This window comes from Pongo pygmaeus, chromosome 1 (genome assembly GCF_028885625.2).
Source record: "Pongo pygmaeus isolate AG05252 chromosome 1, NHGRI_mPonPyg2-v2.0_pri, whole genome shotgun sequence".
NCBI classification, from domain to species: Eukaryota; Metazoa; Chordata; class Mammalia; order Primates; family Hominidae; genus Pongo; species Pongo pygmaeus.
In genome coordinates, this window is record NC_072373.2 from 36,247,691 (window position 1) to 36,270,799 (window position 23,109).

Below are 23,109 nucleotides of genomic sequence, written 5' to 3' on the forward strand. Positions count from 1 at the left end.
GCCACAAGCAAAGACCCTTTACAAACTTTCATCCACCGGAAAACATCCAGAAATAAAGCCAACTGACTATACTCAAATTACACCACAGTTAAAGGAAGATCAGCCCACACAGATGAGAAAGAACCAGTGCAAGAACTCTGGCAACTCTAGGAGCCAGAGTGTCTCCTTACATCCAAAAGACCGTACTAGCTCCCCAGTAATGGTTCTTAACCAGAAGAACATAAACAGATTAAATGCCCCAATTAAAAGGCACAGAGTGGCAAGTTGGATAAACAGCAAGACCCAACTATATCCTATCTTCAAGAGACCCATGTCACATGCAATAACACCCACAGGCTCAAAGTAAAGGAATGAAGAAAGATCTATCAAGCAAACGGAAAACAAAAAAGAGTAGGGTTCCCATTCTCATTCCAGAAAAAAACTGATTTTAAATCAACAATGATCAAAAAGGACAAGGAAAGGCATTACATAATGATAAAGGGTTCGATTCAACAAGAAAACTTGACTATCCTAAATATATATGCACCCAACAATGGAGCACCCAGATTCTCGAAACAAGTTCATAGAGACCTATAAAGAGACTTAGATAATCACACAGTAATACTGAGACACTTCAACATTCCACTGACAGAACTAGACAGATAATTGAGGCAGAATATCAGCAAATATAATCACAACCAAAACTCAACGTTTGACCAAACAGACCTAACAGACATCTACAGAACACTCCACCCAACAAAACTAATGAAAAAAAAAAAAAAAAAGATACAACATACCAGAATTTCTGGGACATAGCTAAAGCAGTGTTAAGAGTAAAGTTAACAGTGCTAAACATCCACATTAAAAAGTCAGATCTCAAATTAGCAACCTAATGTCACACCTAGAGAAACCTGAAAAACAAGAGCTAACCAATCCCAAAGGTAGCAAAAGAAAAGAAATAACCCAAATCAGAGCAGAACTGAATGAAATGGAGATGAGAAAAACCATACAAATGATTTTTTTAAGTTGGTTCTTTGAAAGAACAAATAAGATTCACAGACTTCTAGCTAGACTAAAAAAGAAAAAAAGGGAAAAGATCCAAATAAACACAATCAGAAATGACCAAAAGGACATTACTACTGACCCCACAAAAATTCAAAAAATAAAAATAAAAAAACCTTCAGAGACTATTACCAACACCTCTAGGCACACAAACTTAGAAAACCTAGAAGAAATGGGTAAACTCCTGGAAACATACCACCTCCCAAGACTGAACCAGGAAGAAACTGAATATCTGAACAGATCAATAATAAGTTGCAAAATTGAATCAGTAATTAAAAACCTACCAAACAGAAGGCCCTGGACAAAATTAATTCATAGCCAAATTCTGTCATATATATAAAAAAGAAGGGGTGGCCAAGCACGGTGGCTCATGCCTGTAATCCCAACACTTTGGGAGGCTAAGGCGGACAGATCACCTGACGTCAGGAGTTTGAGACCAGCCTGGCCAACATGATGAAACCCTGTCTCTACTAAAAATACAAAAATTAGCCAGGCATGGTGATGGGCACCTGTAATCCCAGCTACTTGGGAGGTTGAGGCAAGAGAATCACTTGAACCCGGGAGGGGGAGGTTGCAGTGAGCCAGGATCACGCCATTGCACTCCCACCTGGGCAATGAGTGAAACTCTGTTTCAAAAAAAAAAAGAGGAGGTACCAATCCTACTGAAACTATTCAAAAAAAAAAAAAAAATCAAGGGATTCCTCCCTCATTCTATGAGGCCTGCATAATTCTGATACCAAAACATTTCAAACCACTATCCTTGATGAATATAAGATGCAGAAATCCTCAATAAAATACTAGCAAACAGAATCCAGGAGCACATCAAAAAGCTAATCTACCATGATGAAGTAGGATTTATTTCTGGGATGTAAGGTTGGTTCAACATATGCAAATCAATAAATGTGATCATCACATAAATAGAACTAAAAATGAAAACTACATGATCACCTCAATAGACACAGAAAAGGCTGTCGATAAAATTCAACATCGCTTTGTGTTAAAAATCCTCAACGAACTACTTATCGAAGGTACATACCTCAAAATAATAAGAGTCATCCATGACAAACCCACAGCCAACATCATACTGAATGGACAAATGCTGAACGCATTCCCCTTGAGAACCAGAACAAGACAAGGATGCCATCTCTCACCCCTCCTATTCAACATAGTACTGGAAGTCCCAGCCAGAACAATCAGGCAAGACAAAGAAATAAAAAGCATCCAAATAAGAAGAGAGGAAGTCAAATCATCTTTCTTCGCAAGATACTATACCTAGAAAACCCCATAGTCTCTTCTCAAAGGCTCCTAGATCTTATGAACAACTTCAGCAAAGTTTCAGAATACAAAAATCAATGCACAAAAATTAGTAGCATTTCTATACATCAATCACGTCTAAGCTGAGAGCCAAATCAAGAATGCAGTCCCATTCACAACAGCCACAAAAATAATAAAATACCTAGGAATACAGCTAACCAGGGAGGTAAACGATCTCTACAATGAGAATTACAAAACACGCTGAAAGAAATCAGATATGACACAAACAAATAGAAAAGCATTCCATGCTCATGGATAGAAGAGTCAGTATTATTAAAATTAAAATACTCCCCAAAGCTACTTACAGATTCAATGCTATTCCTATCAAACTATTAATGACACTTTTTCACAGAATAAGAAAAAAAATTCTAAAATTCATTTAGAATAAGAAAAGAGCCTGAATAGCCAAAGCAATCACAAGCAAAAAGAACAAACCTGGAGGCATCACACTACCCAACTTCAAATATACTACAAGGCTACAGTAACAAAAACAGCATGGTACTGGTACAAAAACAGATACACAGACCAATGAAACCCTTCTTTATTTCTGGGTTATAGAACCCAGAACACCTATAACTGTCTGATTTTCGACAAAGCCAACAATAGCAAGCAATGGGGAAAGGACTGCCTATTCAAAAAATGGTGCTGGTATAACTGGCTACCATATGCACAAGATTGAAAATGGACTCCTACTTTTTACCATATATAAAAATCAACTAAAGATGGACTAAAGACTTAAAAGTAAAACCTAAAACTATAAAGACCCTAGAAGAAAACCTATGAAATACCATTCCACACATCAGCCCAGGCAAAGACTTCATGACAAAGACTCCAAAAAAATTTGCAACAAAAACACTGACAACTGGGCCTAATTAAACTAAAGAGTTTCTGCACAGAAAAACAAACTATCAACAGAACAAACAGACAACCCATAGAACAGGATAAAATATTTGCAAACTATGTATCTGACAAAGGTCTAATATTCAGAATCTATAAGGAACTGAAATCAACAAGTAAAAAACAACCCCATTAAAAAATGGGCAAGGACATGAACAGGCACTTCTCAAAAGAAGACATACAAGCAGCCAACAAACATATGAAAACATGCTCAATATAACTAATCAGTAGAGAAATGCAAATCAAAACTACAATGAGACAGCATCTCATACCAGTCAGAATGGCTGTTATTACAAAGTCAAAAAATAACACATGCCAGTGACATTGCAGAAAAAATGGAATGCTTATACACTGCTGGTGGGAATGTAATTTAGTTCAGCCACTGTGGAAAGCAGTCTAGAGATTTCTCAAAGAACTGAAAATAGAACTACCATTCAATCCAACAACTCCATTACTGGGTATATGCCCAAAGATATAAATTATTCTACCATAAAGACACATGCACACATGTTTATCACAATACTATTTACAATAACAAAAACAGGGAATCAAGCTAGATGCCCATCAACGGTGAACTGGATAAAGAAAATATGATACAGATATACTATAGAATACTAAGCGGCTATTAAAAAAAAATGAGGTCATGGCCTTTGCAGCAACAAACGATGGAACTGAAGGCCATAATCTCAGTAAATTAATACAGGAGCAGAAAACCAAACACCACATGTTCTCACTTATAAGTGGAAGTTAAACATTCAGTACACATGGACACAGAAGGGAACAATAGACACTGGGGCCTCTTTGAGGGTAGAGGGTGGGAGGAGGGTGAGGACTGGAAAGCTACCTACCAAATATTACACCGATTACCTGGGTGACAAAACTATCTGCACACCAACCCCTGTGACACACAATTTACCCATGTAACGAACCTGCACATGTACCCCTTGAACCTAAAATGAAAGTTGTGAAGAAAAAAAAGAAAATGGCCCCAAAAGACTTGCTCAATACAGTGTTGCCACAAAACTTCTATTTGGCTTTTAAAAAAAAAAATCTGCAAAGTGCTATATAGTACAACAAAACAAGGTAAGCCTGTACATAAATGAATAAATATTAGCAATTAAATCCAATGATATATAAAAAGGATAATGCATATCACAACCAAGTAAAGTTTATTTTAGGCATACAAAAGTTGTTGAACATTCTGAAATCGATCTGTGTGAACTCTTGGGCCTAGAGGACAACAGTGGCCACCAAATTTCAAATGTCTCCACATAACCTCTCAAGAAACAAACAAAAAACCAAGAGCACAAATAAATCCACATATGACTCACATTTTCAGCACCACTAGGAAACAAAGATACCATGACCTTTGGATTATCTGTAAATAGAAAAACCAACCAAATTACAACAGCACTCCCAGGGCCCCCCCATTATAAGCCAATGGATGTGGTGACCAGAGGAAGAAAAGCTTAAGAGATTCCTTGGTGGGGGTGGGGGGAAGGAAAATATATATATATATATATATAGACAGAGAGAGAGCAAACTGGACTTAAATTAAAGCACAGGAAAAAACAAACAAAAACAGAAAAAGGAAGCCCAACTAAATGCCAAACACAGGTTGGCATCTGATAGTTAAAGAACAGGCTTTGGCAAGGCACGGTGGCTCACGCCTGTAATCCTGGCGCTTTGGGAGGCCAAGGTGGGCAGATCACCTGAGGACAGGAGTTTGAGACCAGCCTGACCAACATGGAGAAACACCGTTTCTACTAAAAAAACAAAATTGGCCAGGCGTGGTGGCACATGCCTGTAATCTCAGCTACTCGGGAGGCTGAGGCAGGAGAATCCCTTGAACCTGGGAGGCGGAGGTTGTGGTGAGCCAAGATTGCGCCATTGCACTCCAGCCTGGGCAACAAGAGTGAAACTCCATCTCAAAAAATATATATAAATATAAATAAAATTTAAAAATTAAAAAAAACAGGCTTTATAGGCTCGAAAGTGAAGAAAATAAAAAGTGAGAGCCTTGGTAAAGCCTTCCTACTGGGGAAGAATCAGATATATAGAAAATGAGTGATACCCCCTCAAGGTGTGGCAGTGAAAGGCCAAAGGGAAAGAAGAAAATGAGAGAAAGGTCAGGATTCTACAGAAATAAAAGAGAAACAAGACCCCAACCCATTCCCCATCATCATCCATAATGGAAATTGCAGAGAAGAGGGTGGAAACAACAGAAAGCAGGCTCTCAAAACTGGAACCCTGCCCTTGTAAGGAATGGGAATAGAAAAAAGCAGACCTGAGCCAGGTGCCATGGCTCACAATGAAGTCCTGGCTTTTTGGGAGGCTGAGGCAGGAGGATTGCCTGAGACCAGTTCAAGAAAGTCTGGGCAACATAGCAAGACTCCTTCTCCAAAATATTTCTTTTTTTTTTTTTTAATTTTTTATTTTATTATTATTATTATTATTATTATTATTATACTTTAGGCTCTATGGTACATGTGCGCAATGTGCAGGTAAGTTACATATGTATACATGTGCCATGCTGGTGCGCTGCACCCACCAACTCGTCATCTAGCATTAGGTATATCTCCCAATGCTATCCCTCCCCCCTCCCCCCACCCCACAACAGTCCCCAGAGTGTGATGTTCCCCTTCCTGTGTCCATGTGTTCTCATTGTTCAATTCCCACCTATGAGTGAGAATATGCGGTGTTTGGTTTTTTGTTCTTGCGACAGTTTACTGAGAATGATGATTTCCAATTTCATCCATGTCCCTACAAAGGACGTGAACTCATCATTTTTTATGGCTGCATAGTATGCCATGGTGTATATGTGCCACATTTTCTTAATCCAGTCTATCATTGTTGGACATTTGGGTTGGTTCCAAGTCTTTGCTATTGTGAATAATGCCGCAATAAACATACGTGTGCATGTGTCTTTATAGCAGCATGATTTATAGTCCTTTGGGTATATACCCAGTAATGGGATGGCTGGGTCGAATGGAATTTCTAGTTCTAGATCCCTGAGGAATCGCCACACTGACTTCCACAAGGGTTGAACTAGTTTACAGTCCCACCAACAGTGTAAAAGTGTTCCTATTTCTCTTAAAAGAAAAAGCAGACCTCTTGCACTCAACACTGTTAAAGGATCAAAATAATAATTTCCTTTGAAGAGGGGAGATGAGGAAGCTTCTAGGGTGCTGGCCAAATTCTGCTCCTTGATCTGGATGCCAGTCACATGGGAGTGTCCCATGTGTGAAAATACATTCAGTTATATGATTATGATATTTACTTTTCTGTATATATAATATACTTCCGTTAAAAGTTTAAAAAAAGTAGATACCATGCCGGTTCTCTAGAGAATTATCATCTAAGAAACATGTAAGAGAATACACATGAACAACCAAAACAATCATTTTTGTTTTTTAAGGCCAGGGGAGAAAGGATAATAAACGGCACTGTTGGGCCATGACAGATAAGCAGAAGATAACATTTCAATGTGTTTTTTTTGTTTCTGCCTAACATCCCTTCCTCATTTTGATCCACTCCTTCCACATTCCATGGTTATGCTGTTCAGTTCATGCAGTGCATCAGGGATAGCTCTGTCCACCTTCCCAGGGATGACCAAATAACCTATGCCTAATCAGGTTACAAAGACAGAGGTGAAAGCTATGTGATGCATGCCAGGCCAATCCTCCCTGGGGCTTTTATTGGAGCTATGAGGGAAAATACCCTCTTCCTCCAGGATCCTGAGGACAAAGTCTTTGTAAACCTGGAGCTAGTCGGGGGTTATCTTTCATGCCATGAAGATAAAATCAAATAAGAGAAAGGGGATAGCAAGTACAGGGTATGAACAGAGACAGGCAAATAAAAAGACAGAGACCTGTTGGCATTTCTTGAACATCTGAATTGAGCTATATGTAATCATTTACGTGGAATAAAACACTCTTTTTCAGATGGACTAAAACAATGTTTTCTATGTGAGCCTCTTTGAGTTGGTTAGGATTTTGCTACCTGGAGCTGAAAATCTAGTCTTAACACCAAACCTGTAAGAGAATTACCTGAGTATAGGATAATTTAAAAAGCAACTCTCTTTTCATTTGTGAATATTGAGAACAGAGAATCTAAAGTCTTCTCTCTGAACCTATGAAATAGTTCCTTCTGAGTTCACTGCATTAGTAACTGCTTACTCCTATTGGCAGACACTTCCTGGATCAACTAAAGAAAGGAAAAAACAGAATGCTGAAGAGGAGGGAAGACAGAAGACTAAGTGGCATATTTAAATCATTTCAAATCTCTATTTTTAAAAATCTTAATTAGACTGTTTTAAAATGCTTCCTTCTAGCCAGTTTCAAAACAGTTAAGATCTGAAAAATTCTCAACTAAGGCAATTTATTAAATCATAGTGAAAAGTACACATTTTATTTTAAACAGAAAAAGCTGTGGAAAATTTTCATGACATTCAGGTCACAGGTCAAAACTGAAGGAAAAAATAAAATAAAATAAGAAATATTCTGTATTTGTTTAATACTCCTCCCTATTGAAAAATAAGATCTCAACTTCCAGACGGAGATGGATAGAAGGCTCATACCTCAATAAGCAGTCCCTCCTTTCCAACTATATTACAATGATAAACAAAATACACAAGAGATACCAAAAGGCACAACTGGGTTCAAACTTAATATAAAAATCTCTGTGGCAAGAGGGATTTATCCTAGGAATTCCAGAGTGGTTCAATATAAGAAAATCAATGTAATATACCACATTAATAGAACAAAGAAGAAAAAAAGCACGATTGTTTCAAGTGATGCAGAAAAAGCATTTGTCAGAATCCAACACCCTTGCAAGAGAACATACAGAAAACTAGGAATAGAATAGAACTTCTTCAACATGATAAAGGGCGTCTACGAAAAACCAACAACTAACATCATATTCCATGGTAAGACTGAAATCTTTCCCCCTAAGATATCAGGAACAAGACAAGAATGCCTGCTTTCCCAATGTTCTTGTACATTGTACTGGAAGTTCTAGCCAGAGCATTAGGTGAGAAACAGAAATAAAAGCCATCCAAATTGAAAAGAAAGAAGGAAAACTACCTCTGTTCTCAGAATTATAATCTTATACAGTTGCTCTTCAGTATCCACAGGGGACTGGTTCTAAGATCCCCTAAATACCAAAATCACATGACTTGCTTCCCTTTATCAAACCTAAACTTACTACCTTTTTCATATTATCTATCTATTTCCAAAGCCAAAAACTTTATCCTTTGGGTTTCTAAATATTTGAGTAACCCTTATTCATGGAATAAATCAATGGTCCAAGCTCCATACAAGGTCATGGTGTTTGAAATATGTCTGGACATCCCTGATAGCCTAGCACACATCTACCCAAGAATAAACTATAAAAAATGGTTCAGTACTGCTTATTATACCATTTACCAGAATGAAAATGTTTGCATCTCTTATCTGAGTACAAACATTAAAAATAGTCTCACTGGTCAAAAATATCAACAAAATCTTCAAAGAAAAATTGGATATCAACAATATCCAGAAATATATTATGAAATGTCACTCATAATGTATGCAAGAGAAGAGAAGAGGAGAGGAAAGGAGGTAAAAGGGAAGGAGAGGAGAAGGAAGAAAACGAGAGAGGAAGAAAAGAAAAAGAGTGAGAAGGGCAGGGGGAAATAATGGGGTATTTTTTAAATGTGGCATCAACATCAAGTTAAGTGAAAAGCAACAGGTATGACTATGGCAGCAAATCTACCAGATATTTTCAACAAGATATACACTACAAAATCATGGGTCATATTAGCATGCTATTAAGTTGACAGAAACATCTCATCTTGAAGGGCCATTGCTCAATTTTATTTTATATTTTTAGAAAATGACCATTTTATATTCCCTATTACAGGGCCTGGTACATACAAGAAATAAATGCTTGTTGAATGATCAACTAGATGAATAGATGGCTGAGTGAAAACAAACAAATGGATAGAAGGAAAAATGACAAATACTCAAAATAAGAAAGTTTTCAAATATTCGAAAATGGAGAGGATTTCCCACTTCTCCATCTTAAAATGCTAATCTAATTAGGAGGAACATGTGAGAGGTAGCATAGCACAATATGAAGAAAACACGATTGAGGCTCAGAAAGACCTAGATTAAAATCCTAGCTCAACTTTTACTGGCTTGTGTCCTTGAGCAAATTGCTTAATTTATGTAAGTCTTAGTTTTCTCCACCTATAAAACAGGGATCACAATATCTACCTTACAAAGACATCAAACCAGTACTTTTGGCACCTGGAACAAACAACACAAAACCAGCTCTCAAATCAACTCTGTAATTCATAATGTAGCCCACAGATGGGTGTTACTAACAATGCTCGCCATCTGGTAGCTTCCTGTTTTAAATAATTATTCTTGCTAACTAGGTGCCAAGCTTTTAGAATCATTATATTAAATGTTTGCACCCTCTAAATTTTGGTATCCTTAGACAAAGTCCAGTATGGCCAGTCATAGTTCAACTTATAGGGCTCCTTTGAAGATTAAAAATAATGTAAGAAAAATACCTTGTACAGTGACAGGCATGTAATAAATTACTTAAACATTTTATTAATACCTTTATGTAATCCATTTACCACTCTATATTACCACAACCACTCCAATAAGCCCACACATAGATTAATCATATCCGCCACTTTCAGTAATATATAAACAAGATGGACAGGAAAGTATGATATATATTGCAACATCCTTTTCAAAAATTCAAGTTGATTCCTTCAACTCTGACTTTTGGATTTTCTCTCTTAAATCCATAAAGACCTGAGAATTTAGAAGAGTAGACAGTACTTTCATTCCAAGAACCATTTCTAAAAGAGAGTAAGTGAAGTGTCAGGTTCAAAGAGAATTCAAAGTTACCACTATCAGGGTATACTTATTCTCTGCCGGATGGGCAAAGAGAGCCGTTACTATTGTGTTTTGCATGTGGTCTCAGCTGTGCAAATACCAGTTAAATAAGAAAAACGTCAAGCCATCTTTATCAGACCTACTAACAACCCAGATAAACTTCTTTAGGATGAATAGTTTAGTAACAAAATAACAAAATTTGCCAACCCGCAAGAATCTTTGTATAAAGCACTACTTAGCTCTGAAAGATTATTTTCTCTGTATTACCAGACATCCAGAAATACTTATTTTATTATAAGGCATGCCAATCCACGCCAATAAAGGTCACAAGAACAAATATTATGAAGAGTTCAATTTAAATGATTCATACGTTTTACTGGCTATAAAGATATTTCACTAATAGTTTTGTCACCCTAGAACAAACTACCCAAGGAAACATCTCTTCTGAAAATGAAGGTCAAATCAAGCTCACAACTAGAGCCCCCAGTTTCCCCAGAAATTGAAGGACAATGTCCATATGTCTGTTAGGTGGTAACTAGTATGCTAGTACAGAATCCATGGACTGGAAGCACTGTCCTGATCTTACATTTGACACAGGGTCAAATGTGTAACTAGGAGGACTGAAACAAAGGTTCTTTTATATACTGGTTAAAAATTAGAATTCCATGATTGTGGTTCCCATAGTTTTTCTGAACAAAAATTGATCACATTATGAATAAACAATAAAAGACTAAAATCAATTTAGTCAGTTATTAACTTCTGGAATTGTGGCATATTAACAACAGAAACCAATCCAGAGCAGGAATGGATATTGTGCTTTCAAAAAGACAAACATGCATTAAATAGGAGATATATGTTTAAATGGTAATGTTCCTTAAGATAGCAGTCTAGTAGGTTTGGTATCAAGTTCTAGTGGAGAAATAATTCACCACCATAATCAGCAAAGTAACTAACCAAATGACACATTGTTATTTTCTGACATGCATCTATAATTCTCATTTTGAAGCACAGATTTTTATTTTTCTGGTGCCATCAAGTGGTAACATTATGAAATGGTCTAAGATTAAATGCAAATAACTTAAAAAAATGTCACACTGACCACATTGATGTGTTTTACTTGTGTCAATTAAACACCAGTGATGTTTTAGCACATAATTATCTGAAAAGAAATGGAAAAAATGTCAGAGCAGATTTTTTTATAACTCATACCCATTTTAAACTCCCAACCCAAAATGAGAGTTAAAGCAAATAATAAAAATGAATAGATCTTTAAGACCAGAATGCTCCACTAGCAAACAAAAAACCCAATAGATGGCCTGGTGCAGTGGCTCACACCTGTAATCCCAGCACTGTGGGAGGCCAAGGCAGGCAGATCACCTAAGGTCAGTAGTTCGAGACCAGCCTGGCAAACATGGTGAAACCCCATCTCTGCTAAAAACACAAAAATTAGTTGGGCATGATGGCACACACCTGTAGTCCCAGCTACTAGGGAGGCTGAGGCAGGAGAATCACTTGAACCCCGGAGGCAAAGGTTGCAGCAAGCTGAGATCATACCACTGCCCTCCAGCCTGGGTGACAGAATGAAACTCTATCTCAAAAAAAAAAACCTAACATTATAAAACCATTTGAAAAATAAAATTAGGGTGAAAATGATCTTTCCATCAAAGCAAGAAAACAAGTAACTTCAAAATTAGATTATCAATTAGAAACCTTAAAAGTGATAGCTAATATTAATCATACCAAGATAACAAAATTAATGAGAAATGAATTAAGAATCAATTATGTGAAACTGTGTTAACAGGTTCCAAATGGTTATATAAGCAACTTCAGTAAGACAATAACTAGTGAAAAAAGAAACAAGACTCCAGCTCCTCTTATTGCTATACACACAAAACATTAATAGCTGTTTGATCCTCAGGCCCACCGAAATTAAGTAACAATTGTGAAATCTGAATTCCCAGTTGAAGATGGCAAATTGAACACATTTCTTTAGCTATTCTCCCTCCAGAAACTCTATTAACATGGCAGTCAAAAATTTCTTTAAGACAAAACCCCACAAGAACAAAGAAACTGAGAAGGTAACAGCAACAAAATTTTAGAATATAAAAGCTGCCATGGAATATAATTTTTTTAAAAAAAGGTAGATGGATGAGAGGTTACTAAAAGGAAATCAAGAAAGTTGCCTGATTTACGTGGCGTGGTAAAACTCTCCAAAAATTCAGGAATTGGTGGCATTAGGAAGTGGGAGTGAAACCTAAAAGCAAGAGAAATGGTCAAAATCCTGGTTAAGAAGCAGTTAGGATCCTCCATATACAGGTAGGTACACATTTTATAAAACTGAAAGTTTATACTCCAGAAATAACAAAAGGCTTCTGGACTACAGGATACTAGGCATAGTGAGAAGTACTGTAGTAAAAAGTGTTAGTAATACAGGAGACTGGTAATCTGAATAGTACCGACAAACCCAAGACCACAGAACAATGAAAATGATGATCTTCTGTAAATGAAACCACTGGAAGAATGTCAATATCAATCTTTGATTACTGCATCCAAAAGGTCATGTAACGAAATGCAGAATGTTTCATTCTGCTTTTATAAGGAAAAATTTAAGGGTTAAAACAATAGCTGATACTTCAAAAAAGTAAGTTCTATATACAGACATTCAGTTACATTCAGCTCTACATGTCCCACATCACCTCGATTAATTAAATGAGAATTTACTACAACTACAAAGAACAGAATAGTCGGCAAACCCAAGAATCTTTTATGCTCTTAGTTTAAAAATCCATTTCATTTTGTCTCTTCAGGTCATCAAGAATCTCTGTGAATTACTCCTGAGAGAGATGAAGGCCAGTAAAACACTGCCTTTTCAAGTCAGAAAAGAAAGATTATTATTCATACAAGAGACTTCGAGACATGCTGACTTTTTTTTAAATCCTGTTTTTGTGGATTAATTGATTAAAAGTAGAGGGTTAAGTACCTCCGATAATGTCTAACATCTCAAGGAACTTAAAGTATATATCCATATATAGGTCTTTTAAGCTTCAATAATTTCTCATTTTCAGTATTATATCCGTAAGACTATACAGAAGATATATGTATGTACTTTTTTTCCCACATACCAACAAAAGAGCATGCCAAAACATAATATACATAAAACCATACCTTGAACACCTTCTAGGAGTAAATCAACTCCCTTCCTATAAAAATCAGAAGCAGCTTCATAGTCGTCTTCTTCTTCCTTTTTTAAAGCCAGCTTTATTAATTCTCCTGCTTTCTCCAAATAATCTCTCTTGCCAAGCTTCGGTTTTAAACTGCCAGGAAAGAGGCTACGACTTTCCCGTTCTTCTTCTGTTTTGCTCTGTTCACTGTCAGAAGCAACAGCCCCTAGTGCTGAAGAATCCGAAGGAAGATTGAGACCAAAAGTTCTAATGGGAGAATTTTGATTGGAAGCCATTCCATCATCTAACTCAGCAAGAGAATCCACATCAACAGTAAGAGATACCAGATCACTGTCACTGGAGAAGCCTAGAAATATGATCACAATAGTAAACAGATATTAAATTGAGAATCAGCCAAACGAATACAAATCATGCTAATTATTCATTTTTCATATTATCCAAGTCAATTTGGAAGGCTGTAATTTACTGATGGAAGTCAGTGTCTAGCAATTTGTTTAGGCTTAGTCCATTCACTTTACTGTCTCTCTATAACTCTGGAAGACAACTTCTTGCCTTAATCATCAAACTAAAATTGAAGACAAATCTTTATCTAGTTTGGTTGCCAAAAAGAGCCTTTACCACAAGATCCTGTAAGCTATTTACAGAAAACTGTTGCCTGTACACACAGTTGCTATAAATAATAGCATTTTAATAAAGGAAAAAGTACTTGAATCTCAGCTCTCTCTTTTTTTGTTTTTGTTTTTGTTTTTGTTTTTGTTTTTGAGGACAGCATCTTGCTATGTTGTCCAGCTGCACTCCAACTCCTGGGCTCAAGCAATCCTCCCACTTCAGCCTCCCGAGTAGCTTAGATGGCATGAGCCACCAAGCACAGCGCCAGCTCTTAAAACTTACTGTGTGAACAACAGCAGGTTACTTAATAGTATTACTTATTATGCAAGTCTTTAAATGAGGAATAGAGTTAATGCATACAAAGCATAATAGACTATCATTATATTATAACTTTTATAACAATTATATAAACAGGTTGAATATCCTTCATCTGAAATGCTCGGGACAGAAGTGTTTCAGATTTCAGATTTTCAGATTAGGGATACTCAACCTGTAACTATATAACAACTATACAACGCGTCCTCAGAATTGTGCTTTCAGGTAACCATCCGTAACTGGAAAATGTATGCTATTTAGCATTTTTTAAAAACTGAATTTTTAGACATTTTCATCTCAGCCTCTTCTACAAGCTTCTGGAAAGGTATATTTCCACCTCAGTTTTCAGACAAAAAAGAGGTAATAGGTGCTACTAAATTATTTAGCAGTGAAAATTCCTTCTCCTAGTTCATATAACTGGCATCATGGTAAATGAGCATGATCCACAATACATATCAGACTTTCTGCTCCCAGGACTGCCTTTTATATTCTTCAAAATGATTGTGGACTCTAAAAAGCTTTTGTTCATGTGAATTGTATCTCTGAATACTTATTAAATACCAACATTGATATTTACAAAAGAAGTCTAGAAATGTATACAGCATTAAAGCCCCATTACATGTTAACATAATTTTTATGAAAAATAACTATATTTTCCAAAACAAAAAAAGTTAGTGAAAGAAGTGGCATTGTTTTACATTTTTTCACTGTTTTACACTGTTTTACATTTTTGTTAATGTCTGGATTAACAGAAGATAGCTAGACTCTCATATCTGATTCTGCTCACAATCTGTCATCATATGTTGTTTTGGATGAAAGATATGAAGGAAATGCCACATAGATAATGTAACTGAAAAAGAAACAAGTATTAGCCTTTTCAAATAATTATGAATATTGTTCTTTGATACTACACCAAAACTCAACAAGTGATAGTTTTTTAAAGCTTAGTTGTAATGTGGAATATAAAATCCTATGAATGAAATTTCTGTTTCTGTTACATTCAAATCCATTGGTCTGTCTTGCACCCTGAATGGATCTTTTATCTGTGCATGAATTTATAACATCACACATTGGTCATCCTGAAAATACTGGTTCTCTTAGTTATAAAGATCTTCGAAATGTCGACAGCACATTTCATTATCCCAAAAAATCATATGTTAACATTTCCTTATCTACCAATCTCATCAGAAAATTATTTAAGTATTGGGAAACTGTCAAACCCAAAGTGGCAGACAGAGGTTATCTGAAAATCCTAATTTTCAATTGAAAACTCCAATTTTATGATTGGCAACAAATAATATCAGTTGTTTTCCTTAAAGTGTCAGCTTACTTCGCTCCCTTACAAGAAAAAAAGTGCCAAATACACAAGTCTGAATAATGACAGTTTGTCAATTGTTCTTTCAAGCAAAATGGTGTCCCATGAAAAAAGCAGCTAGTTCAGCTAATGGCTCAAACAACTGCATAAGTGCTTTTCCTCAAGACGACCATGGTAGTTCAGTATGCAGAGTGCTTTATGTATAATTCTCATTTTTTCACACAGCATATTAAAAAGACAAGTGACAAGGGTTAAGATTTAATAAAATGTAACAGTTTCTACTACTTAGGAAAAATTAGCATTGGTTTTATAAGTATGTGCAATGAGTACTGTTACAGTTTGGTGACACTGCCTTGATTCATGCCCAAGCACAGCAGTTTCACCTACCACGGCTTTTGCATCATCAGGGCAAATGTCAACATGATGAAAAGACAAAGAATGTCCTGGCATTATTATCAAAACAGTTTTGCTTTATGAACTCCCTGAAAATATCTCAGAAACACCCAGAGATCTGAAGATTACATTTGAGAGCCAGTGATCTATACCATTAAATAAGACTGACAACAGAGTTATATAAAAACTAGTTTGGAAATAAATATGAGATCTGCATTCACCACTGAACATTATCTGCCAAGTTTCTCAGAAAAAAAAAAAATTAAAAAGAAAATGATTTCTTCAGGATTATATACTAAATCAAAATTAAAAGTGGATTAGACTATACAGTTATAGATCAGGGATCAGCAAGCTTTTTCTATAAAGGGCCAGAAAGTAAATATTTTAGGCTTTGCAGGCCATATGTGGTCTCTGTCACCACTCAACACTGCCGTTGTAGTGCAAAAGCAGCCACAGACAATATATAAATGAATAAGCATGGCTGTATTCCAGTAAAACTTTATTTACAGACATTGAAGTGTGAATTCCTTATAATTTTCCCATCACAAAACCACAAAATCATCTTCTTTTAATTTTTTTAACTATTTAAAAATGCAAAAACCATTCTTGGTTTTCAGGCCATACAAAAACAGGTGGCAGGCCAGATTCAGCCCATAGAACATAGTTTTGCCAACCCCTATTTTAAATTCAAATTGCCTGCTTCATATCAAATAAAGTAAGTTAGGGTAAAAACATGTTACTGGCCACTAAGCTCAAATTTCTAATCAGCTTTAGATGCTGCTTTGGCACCCTGTCAATATATATCCTCATTTTCAACTTTTTTTCAAGTCCTTAGAATGTCCAAAAAGAACAAATTCTATTCCCAAAAAGCAACAGATTTCATTAAACTGACAATTTCAAATGAGATTCACTGAGCCTAGTGAAAATCTTTTCAGTTCTCTGACATTTCAGCCATACAGACAGTAACAGTACTTCATAATAAGAATCTTTAATAGCAATCTACAGTTATTTATCTACTATCCTAAGAAATATATGTAAATTTTATGAGATTTTTCTTAAGTCATTTAAAAATATTTTATGTATTTCGATGTAAATTTATGTCCTTAAATGATGCCAATATATAATCTAGCCCATTGAAACTGATAAATAGATAAGGTTGAAAAAAGTTCTGGTTTATATAGCTAATCACAAAAGAAAGGAAATGCTGTATTAGAGATCTCTTTTGTCTGTTCTCTGGTATCTTGTCACTATAACCTTCACACCATCTATCACATTGTTCTGTTTCATGTTTTGCCCCATTTTTCCTTTTAACAATAACAATAACACCAAAGGGCAAGAGGGCAAAGTTATGTATACTCTGTTTCTTGGCTTTTGACCACAAAAAACTGGTACCATAGTCATATTTCCTCTTACCTTTCAAATCATATTTTATTAGCAATGAGAATCATGATTAAATGAGATTAGATCAAAAAAGTAAGACCATTAAAATACCTAGAGAGAAAGATAGTAAGATTAAGTAAATAAACATTCTATACAAAGTGTTCCTTTTCAAATTCTGAATAATTTCTTAATTCAGCATCTTTAAAAGCAAGCAAACACACACACACAGACACACACACACAACCCAGCAGATAAAAAAGAGAAATTTATATAGCCAAACCAGAAGAAGCAAAGAGAAATAAAAAGACATCTACTTTAACCTTTTTAGAGGACAATTTGCCAATGCGTATCAAAAGCGCAAAATTGCTTCTATCTTTCACCCAGAAATTCAGCAATTTATACCAAAACCTATCAGAGGTGTACAAAAAAGATCTACATACAAGAATGTCCATCTGTCCATCACAAAAATTAGTAAAAATGTGGCAATAACAAATTCCTAACAATAGATTATATCTCCTTATGATAAAATATTATACAGCTATTAAAATCATTTTATAGAACATTTAATGCTAAAGTGTCTTATGATATATTACGCAAAAACAACAAACTACAAATGAGTATGTATACTATAATTCTACTTTAAAAACAAACACACACAGAAAAAAGGCTAGAAACATACACTAACTATTAACAGTGATTTTCTGTGTATGGTAAGATTATAGGTAATTCTATAATATAGAATTTAATAATATACTTTGTGTATGGTAAGCCCTTAAGCTCAGTAACTGAAAGATATCAAAAGAGATGCATCAAGGGCCAATATTGGGAATTTATTTGAGTAAAAGAAAGTTATACAGGCATTATTTGTGAAATATAAACCTCTATGGATCAACCAGCAGCTAGCGCCAAGAATTCCAAACTTAAAAAAGGAGTTAGACATGAGTACAAAGACAGATCTGTTTAAAGCAGGCAAACCCCTGACACCTCTTCCTTGCCCACCTTATTCCTTTAATTCTCCTCTTGAAGTTGCACCTTACCATGCCTGAAAAGCCTAACCCTACCATATCTCCTCGACCACACAATGCAACCAACCACCTTCTAGTACTCACTGATATCTTTCTCTTCCATATTTAAGCAGTTTCTAAATTCCCTTCTTCTCAATGACGTATTCTCCGGCCAGCTCGAGGAAGATAACATTTAAAAACTCCTTTCACCACCACAGCAATGAATCTTATTTATAAACATATTATATATAAATATTCGATGCCTAGTTTATTTATATTATATACTTAACACATCTGCTTAATACAGTGCTTGTTCAACTCCTAGAAATCACACTACGATTCAACTTATTTCATACAAAACTATATATAAATATCATACGAAACGCAAACTAGCTCCCTAAAGCCCAGAAAGTTAACAAGAAAGATACAGGGAGCAACAAGCAAGTGACAGGTTCTCAGTCTAGGTAAGGACATTGTGGATAAGGCAGGGCAACCACTGACATTTGACATAATACAGAGACTATTTGTCAAAAGTTAAACCAACCTGAAGTCAACCCCATACTTAAAGAGGCCCTCTGGGCCATCGCAAGAGTAAAAGGTGCATCCTTCACCAACACCATCAAGGCAAAAACCTAAGCTTTTTTTGGAAGTGATACAAGGGGAAAAAGTCAAAGGTTCTATGAAAGCGTTCTGCCTCCAGGTTCATATCACGGAAATTCAAGTCTCAGGGCTATTAGAGGGCCCCAGGTGACTTGTTAAAAAGCAGCTACAGACATAGGCGTTTATTTAGCATCCCAGTTCACCTACCTACCCTTACCTCTGTGCTTTGAACTGCTCAGAGTAGGGCAGTATAGTGAAATCTGTCTAGGACATCATCTCTGAAAGACAGGCCCCAGGGGAACAGGTTGAGTTGCCATAGAATAAATCTTTATACTATAAACTATCAGAAATCTGTATTTGAAGACCATCTGTAAAAAGAGATCAGTTTCCTTTAGAACAACAGGTGGTCTCTCATGGGTGACTATATATAAAATACATGGCCTCATTATTATTAGCTGATAGCTTTCACTGAGCCCTGAGGTTCAAATATTGCCATAGTCAACAAAAAGGAATTTCTATTTTTCCTAGTAGCAATGACTCATGCTCCATGCACAAAGCAAGTTATCTAGCCAGCAGAACAAAGGTTACCCTAAGGTAGAAGACATACATATCAGTTTCCATTAAGAAACAAGCTCTTATAAATATGATTTTAAGTGAATACCTAAATCTAAAGCTTAATGCTAGTTAAGATTCCTGTATGTGATTCCCTATTCATCATTTAGTAATAGCTATTGTTACAAAAAAGAACCTTTCCTTTGAAGTTTCACATTTTTATAACGTTCTTGGGTCATGTCTATTATGCTTCATCCTTGAAAACGTACGAAAAGAGCATCAGAATACCTTGTACAGATTTGGTAAAACAACAAAATAAGCCTAGAAAACAACACAGCAATCTTAATTACAACCCTAATACTGCTATCTTATCATAATAAAGATCCATCACTTGGCTTCATTTTTTGCCAAATGAACTTTATACTCTGCTACTCTCCATAACTTTCTCTAGCCTCCAGGACATCAAGCCCATTACCAGTATGCAAGTAGCTCATACTGAGTTTTCCATACCAAATATGTCTTCTCCCCGCCTCCCCTCCATAAAATGAAATCTCTTCATTTCAAAATATAGTTCTGTGAGTGCTATCAAATACCTGGAGTATCTTAGGCACATGGCTAAACTTCTCTGAAATTCAAACTCTGTAATTGTGAAATAAGACATTTAAGTATATCATTTCTAATGATTCCCATGGCATACCATGAATTTTCTGTTATTTGTCCCACCCAACCCCTAAACTCCTAATATCCAATATTATCCTCAATAGCCCTAGAATTTGTAAAAGTCAATATTTATCATCAGTGTCATGTGTATCATTTACACACACTGGTACATTCTCATTTGTGGTTATCTTGGGGAAAAAAAATGACCTGTTCTTTTTTGTCAAGCTCCACTACCAAGGAAAATTCATTTGGGGGCAGGGAATAAAAATAAGTTGGGTAAATAAGCACATAACAGAAAAAAGAATCTCTTCAAGCTGAGTATGCAAGAGATATTCTAACATACATAACACCAAAGGGCCTAGAAAAATACCAGTAACAAGATTCAGAGTTCTCATGGTGCCACCTAGTGGACATTTGCACTTAATTTTACTTTAAATTACTTGCACTTTCTATAAATTTACATTTAAATTAATATTTAATACTTTTTGTATTTTGTCATCTCACACTATACTATGTAGTAAATAGACTTTAAGTTTGTCTTGAAAATAGATTTAGGTTATTAAGTAACCAATCACGTGACAAATATTCCTATTTTAAATGATCTTGCCTCAAAGTGTCAAGTTTAAATCTATTAAATGAAAATAACACAAATAATAAGACAAAATAAATGGTATTTCGATACAGAATATTTTTTTCAAACTTAAATAACTATACACCTTTCCAATTAGACCAACCAGTGCTCTAAATATAATCAACACCATTCAATTTAACACAGTTTAATCACAATCTTCATGTCTGTCTACACACCGTAAAGAATTATTAGGTGATTGTAACCACAAAGACAAACTGAGTGATCAGCTTATTGTATGTAGCAGATCTTAAGAACTAATATTCTTAAATGTCTCCTGGAACAACAAAATCTACCCCCACCTGCCATCAAATAAACATACAAATCTTGAGCTTAATGTCATTTAAGGGATCCGTTACAAAGACGAGCAATAGGTCTGTCCTCAAAATGTACATTTCATTTACTTTAAAATAGTTAATTCAAGACAGTTTAATAGATCCTTTCGTGTCTCTACAATTGTTACAATAAGAACTTGAGGAGTTCTTAATTCACAATTTCCAGCCAAAAAAACGTGGGGGTAGATTTTGTTATTCCAGAAGACATTTAAGCATATTCATTCTTAAGATCTGCTACATACAATAAGCTGATCATTCCATTTTTCTTTGTGGTTGCAATTACCTAATTATTTTCTCTCATTTGCTGCATGAACCAGAAAAAACGTCCCTCCCCAAACTGAAAAGTGATGTATTAGGAAGAGGAAATGACACAGGTTACCAGATGAGACTATACCAACATCCAAGTCTCTGATATCAAGGCCAGCATGGCAGTAAAGCAATCTATACCCTTCAAAAAGGCCAACAGGTGAGAGAAATATGTCAAGGAGCTCAACTAATATGCACCGATTTGGGCAGGTTTCCACAAATGTCCTAGTAACTTCACGGCTAAATTTAATTCAAGGAAAAGACATAAGTTGAAATAGACATAATGGAAATAAGATGTTAGCAACCAATTACATCTTCTTTCATCTTTGAAAAAATATAGTTTAACTTCTTTGAACAAAGGAGATAAAGAGTAACCAGGATTTCATTTTTAAAATGTAAAACAATATTTTGTTTAAAAACCTACTAAATAATTTCTTAATTTTCAATTTCATATTAAACAAAATATATTTTCCAGTTCATCACCAAATTATTTTTTACAAAACCTTAAAGGGGTTTCTTTAATTTCTATCCCATGCTACTACAAAGTAACTGTAATTTTAAAAAACAGGCCAGGCACAGTGGCTCACACCCATAATGCGAGCATTTTGGGAGGCCAAGGCAGGAGAATCACTTGCGTCTAAGAGTTCGAGACCTGCCTGGGCAGCATAGTGAGACCCCATTTCTACAAAAAATTTAAAAAGAAAAATTAGCCAGGCATGGTTGTGCCTGCCTGTAGTCCCAGCTACTCAGGAGGCTGAGGAAGGAGAATCACTTGAGCCCAGGACATGAAGGCTGCACTAAGCCTGGGTAACACAGTGAGACCCTATCACAAAACAAATAAACAGACATCCAGATCTTCATGTTTTCCTCAGAAAACTTTCATTTCAAAGTATATTACGATCTGTTGACTGCATTTTAAGGTATTAACAAAAATAATGATCACTTCACCTCTACCTCTGTTCTCTGAAAAGTGATCAACTTGCCATGTCACTCTAACTGTAACTAAAGAACACTGAAACAGCAGACTATATATTAAGATTTACCCCCTCTGCCTCACTCCACCAGCTAGCTAATTCACAAATATGAAAAATGACAATCCACCTTTAAAACATGGCTTAAAATAGTACATTTAGAGAAGTTTTCATGGGGTGAATCACTTCCTCACATTTTAGCTCTAAATCCAAAACACAAGCATTTGTCACCACCACCCCTCTAACAACCCTCCATTTTGCTGCATACCTGTGGGGCTTGGCTGGCTGCTGGCTTTCCTGCCCTTCTGCTACTAGATGTTCCTCTTCCTGGTTGTCTGCAGAGTTTGCAGACCTTTTGGCATGAAGTAAATCTTCCACTTTGCCACTATGCCAAACAATCTCAGGATATTTAAAAGCTATTTTCCCTCTCAAATAACAATGAATTTGCAAGCTGTCTGACACTTTGATCTATCTGTATTTATCAACCTAATATCTTTCAGCAGGATTAATTTGCCAGACATGCAACTTTTAAAGGGAGGGGAGAAAAACAACATAACCATTAACAGCATTTCCAGTTCCATGGTTTTCATTCTTCACGGATCACAGTGTGTTTCAGAGATGGTAACGTAGTTGAAAAACTAAACCGCACTGACAGGATAAAATGTCAATATTCCTTTTAGATGTCATAAGTCATTTTCCGTGTTTTTGACA

The 23,109-nt window shown here is 35.7% G+C and overlaps 1 protein-coding gene across 6 annotated transcripts in view; it reads right to left on the reverse strand.

The window, feature by feature from the left end:
* Window positions 1–23,109, reverse strand: part of RPS6KC1 (ribosomal protein S6 kinase C1) — a 220,801-nt gene that overhangs the window by 132,174 nt on the left and 65,518 nt on the right. For all 6 annotated transcript variants that reach the window (XM_054479254.2, XM_054479238.2, XM_063672232.1 and 3 more), the window contains one exon: window positions 13,314–13,676. In XM_054479254.2, coding sequence (XP_054335229.1) covers window positions 13,314–13,676 — 363 coding nt within the window. The remainder of the gene's footprint in view (window positions 1–13,313; window positions 13,677–23,109) is intronic.